Source organism: Nicotiana attenuata, unplaced genomic scaffold (genome assembly GCF_001879085.1).
Source record: "Nicotiana attenuata strain UT unplaced genomic scaffold, NIATTr2, whole genome shotgun sequence".
Classification (NCBI taxonomy): Eukaryota; Viridiplantae; Streptophyta; class Magnoliopsida; order Solanales; family Solanaceae; genus Nicotiana; species Nicotiana attenuata.
Window position 1 is genome coordinate 1 of NW_017671935.1, and position 4,957 is coordinate 4,957.

Consider the following 4,957-nt stretch of genomic DNA (forward strand, 5'->3'; position numbering starts at 1 on the left):
ACCATAAACGAATGGATTGACAAGTTATTACAAGGAGAGGTCGAGCATTTGTTGAAGCAAGGTTATCTAACTGACCTGTTCAGCGAGAAGCGTAGATATTCATATATGAAAAACTAACAAGAACCCCCATCTCCAAAAAGAAAGTTAATGTAATAACCGGGGGAGACGAAGGTAATGGTGTGACTTATACAGCTGCAAAGAAGACGTCAAAAGTCACAATCACTCATGGGAAGCGAATACGCCAAACCTTGGAAAACGACAATATAACATTTGATAACGAGGATGCTGACGGCTTAATGATTCCTCACAATGACACACTGGTAATATCTTTACTTGTACATGATACTAACATAAAACGAGTTTTGATTGACCCAGGTAGTTCCGTAAATATCATTTTTCTAAGAGTGATGGATGAAATGCAAGCTAACGACAAAATGATACCAAAGGCACGGTCTTTGTCTGGACTTGATAATTCAAATGTTATCACAAAAGGGGAAGTAGCGCTTGCTATGTTTGTAGAAGGGGTTATCAAGGATACAAAGTTTAGGTGATAGATGCAGTTATGGCTTATAAATAATCCTAGGAAGACCATGGATTTACGATATGGATGTTTTACAGTCCACATTGCATCAGGTTATCAAATTTCCCTCACAGTGGGGGATTCGTAAAATCCGTCGAGATCAACAAGCTTCTAGAAGTATCAATTCAGTGGGGGCTACTAGCACGTTAAATGATGTTGCAGGCAAAAAATAGCAGTTACAGAATTCAGTTGAGGATATTATGATACAAACCGCAATTGAAGGCATTCCAGCACTAACTGATGTTGATTCAAGACTCGATGTTATTCAAGAGTCAGTAGAAAATGAATACATTAAAACAACTGCTGAAGAACTCGAAGCGGTGGTGTTGTTTATACACTGGCCAGACATAAAAGTTTACATCAGAGCAAACCTGAGCACAGAAATGAAAGGTAAGTTAATTGAATTTTTAAAAGCTAACGCGGATTGCTTTGCTTGGTCGCATTCGGATATGACAGGTATACCACCGGAGGTGATGACCCACAAACTAAATGAGGACCCATCATATCCGCCTATCAAGCAGAAGAAGAGAAAGTAGGGATCCTTCAAAAATCAAGTAATCCAAGAGGAGGTACAAAAGCTTTTAAAAATTGGGTCAATACGAGAGGTAAAGTATCCTAACTGGCTAGCTAATACTTTGGTAGTTCCGAAAAAGAATGGGAAATGGCGGGTTTGTGCACATTATACTTATTTAAATAAAGGTTGTTCAAAAGATTTATTCCCTTTGCCACATATAGATCAACTAATTGATTTTACCACAGGACATGAGCTATTAAGTTTTTTAGATGCATAATCACGATATAACTAGATAAAGATGGATCTTACTGATGAAGAGAAAACTTCGTTTGTCACAGACAGGGGGAATTATTATTACAAAGTCATACCCTTTGGTCTAAAAAACGTGGGGCCCATGTACCAAAGATTGGTAACTAAAATGTTTCAAGAACATATGGGAAAGACTATGGAAGTCTATATTGATGATATGCTAGTCAAGCCAACATAGGTGGGAGATTATTTTCAACATTTGTCAGACACTTTTCAGATTCTCCACAAATACAATATGAAGCTAAATCCAGAAAAATGTGGTTTTGGCGTAGCTTCACGTAAGTTTTTAGGTTCTTATTTTTAATAAGGGAACTGAAGTAAATCCTGCACAAATCAAAGCTATTGAGGAAATACCGGATATACTCACAAGCAAAAAAGAATTGCAGAGATTAACAGGAAGAATAGTAGCCCTGGGGAGATTTATTTCAAAGTCATCAGAAAAAAGTTTTAAATTCTTTTCAGTATTGAAAAACCAGAATCAATTTGAGTGGACTGATGAATGCCAACAAGCCCTCAAGGACTTAAAATTGTATTTTTCAAATTTGCCTTTGCTGGCCAAACCAAAAAACGAAGAAAGGTGTCTTATTTACCTTGTTGTGTCAGAAGTGGCGGTAAGTGCGGTGCTGGTACGAGAGGATAAAGGTAAACAATCTCCGATATATTATGTTAGTAAATCTTTGTTAGATGCCGAGACACGATATCCTCATCTAGAAAAGCTTGCTTTAGCATTAATTATGGCATCTAGAAAGTTGAGACCTTATTTCAATGTCATCCTATCTCTGTAATAACTGCTTTCTCCCTAAGGAATATATTTCATAAACAAGAATTGTCTTGTAGGTTAGCTAAGTGGGTAATAGAACTCAGTGAGTATGATATTATATATCTGCCCAAAACCGCAATAAAATCTCAAATTTTAGCAGATTTCGTAGCAGATTTTAGCACAAATTTAATTCTTCAAGCAGAAAAGAAATTACAGGTATTTACCGGATCTAGTCCGGGGACTTGGATTTTATTTACTGATGTTTCCTCGAATGTTAAAGGCACGGGCGTCGGTATTGTTTTGATTCCGCCTTTAGTGGAAGTCATAAGGCGGGCAATAAAATGTTATCCCATCACTACAATGAAGCAGAGTACGAAGCTGTGGTTGCAGGTCTGGAACTAACACGAGAGCTTGGCATAGAACAGATGGTAATCAAACGTGAGTCGCAGCTAGTTGTTAACCAAATGCAGGGGACTTACATAGCAAGAGAGGCACGAATGCAATAATATCTGGAAAAGATATTGGAACTAGTCAAACAATTTCAATCGTGGAAAACTGTTCAAATGCCCATGGAGGAGAATGCAGAGGCAGATGCGCTGGCCAATCTCGCGTCCTTTACAGAGTAACAAATGCAGAAAATGCTATTGTAATACATTTGTTTCATCGGCACTCGATCAAGATAAGAACGAGGTAAATTTTAACAATTTAACTTGGGATTGGAGGAACGAGTTTGTTAATTTTTTGCAGTATGGAATCTTACACGAAGACAAGAAGAAGTCACAAGTACTTTGCCAAAAAGCCGCCCGATATTGCTTAATTCGTGGAAACTTATACCGAAAGATGTTCGGTGGACCTTTGGCACGGTGTCTTGGTCCCTCACAAATAGAATATGTGATGAGGGAAGTACATTAGGGGCATTGCGGTAATCATGATGGGGGAAGATCTTTGGTGAAGACTTTAATAAGATCGGGATATTAAAAAGGAGGAGGAAGCAGAAAACTTGTAGCCAAGTGCGATAAATATCAACGATATGCCAATAACATGCATCGCCCAGCAAAATTGTTATATTCAGTTATCTCGCCATAGCCTTTCATGAAGTGGGGCATAGATATCATAGGTTCATTACCTCAAGCTAAAGAAAGGTACGATTTCTATTAGTCTTACCAGATTATTTTTCAAAATGGGTAGAAGCAGGAGCCTTCAAATAGGTGAGAGAAAAACACGTCAGGGACTTTATTTGGCGAAACATTATCTGTCGTTTGGAGTTCCAAAGGAAATCATGTGTGACAATGGCCCACAATTCATAGGCGCGAAAATCATAGAGTTCTTTCAGAGTTGGCAGATTAAACGGATTACATCTGGCCATACCATTCTTTAGCCAATGGACAAGCTGAGGCAACGAATAAAGTTATTATTAATAACTTGAAGAAGAGACTAGAAGAATCAAATGGCAAGTGGCCAGAAGTGTTACCAGGGATATTATGGGCTTATCGAACAATAGCGAAAACAAGTACGGGCAAGACTCCATTTTCACTCGTCTATGGCACTGAAGCCTTAATTCCAATAGAAATAGGTGAACCAAGTACGAGATACACACATGCTACTGAGGAATCAAATGAAGAAGAAATGCAGACGAATATGGATTTAGTAGAGGAAAGGAGGGAAGTATAATAAGGATGGCTGCTCAAAAACAGATGGTTGAGCGATATTACAACAGGAAATCGAATCTGAGGTGTTTCGATCAACAAAAGCGGCTAATGCGGGAAAGTTAAGTCCAAATTGGGAAGGCCCTTATAGGGTTCGAGGCATCACTGGAAAGGGAGCATATGAATTGGAGACTATGGATGGCAGCATACTACCATCAAACTGGAACGATGTTCATTTGAAGAAGTATTACTTCTAGATAAATGAAGTACCCAGGTATCACTCAGATATAATTTTATTTTGTTCTTTTGAATTTTACTAAAAACTTTAGATGATAGGTAAAAAGCTAGCCCGTACCAAATGATTATATTAGACCCGAAAGACACGCAGAATACTGAATTATTCCTGGTCTAGGTTGCAACTTTTCTGATGCACAGAAAGGGTTAAGAAGTCATCATCTAAAACGTATATCTCTGAGTCCTGTGTGTATTTTCCTTTTCAGGAAATGTGTCATGACCCGGATTTTCCACTTTCGGGAGTCGTGATGGCGCCTACTCGTGAAAGCTAGGCAAGCTAACAGTTACAGTTTTACCATCATTATTATTAACTCAAATAGGAACAGATAATAACTAAAACAAAATAATTATGAAATGAGGAAGTAATATAGCAATTCAACAATTCTAATACATAACTACCCCAACTGATCTGGTGTCACAATTCACGAACAACTAAGATTTACTACAAACATAAGTCCGAAAGAAGTACAACTGTTCTCGAGATAGAAGAAACTAAAAAGGGGAAAAGGGACTTCAGGCTCTACAAACGCCAGCAGATCTACCTTGGTCTCCCTGGACTGAAGGCAGCAACCTCGAATCTACTCACAAGGTCCGTCACCGAAATCTGCACAAAAAGTGCAGAGTGTAGTATCAGTACAACCGACCCCATCTACTGGTAAGTGTCGAGCCTAACCTCGGCGAAGTAGTGACGAGGCTAGGACACGACAACCATATAAACCTGTGCAGTTAAATTATATACGAGCAGAACAATAATAACAAAAAATAACAGATAAAGATAGGAAGGGGAAACATGCTGCGGGGAATATCAAATTCAAACAGTAAGTCAACAGAGAAGCATAATGAACACCATATTT

General features: G+C 38.4%; 1 protein-coding gene across 1 annotated transcript; it reads left to right on the forward strand.

Moving 5' to 3' along the window:
* The first annotated feature begins 603 nt into the window (after positions 1-603).
* Positions 604-4,066, forward strand: LOC109210936. The gene is made up of 4 exons (XM_019374419.1): positions 604-742; positions 803-970; positions 3,542-3,828; positions 3,881-4,066. The coding sequence occupies exons 1-4, from the start codon at positions 604-606 to the stop codon at positions 4,064-4,066; spliced, it is 780 nt and encodes a 259-aa protein (XP_019229964.1).
* The last annotated feature ends 891 nt before the right edge of the window (positions 4,067-4,957 follow it).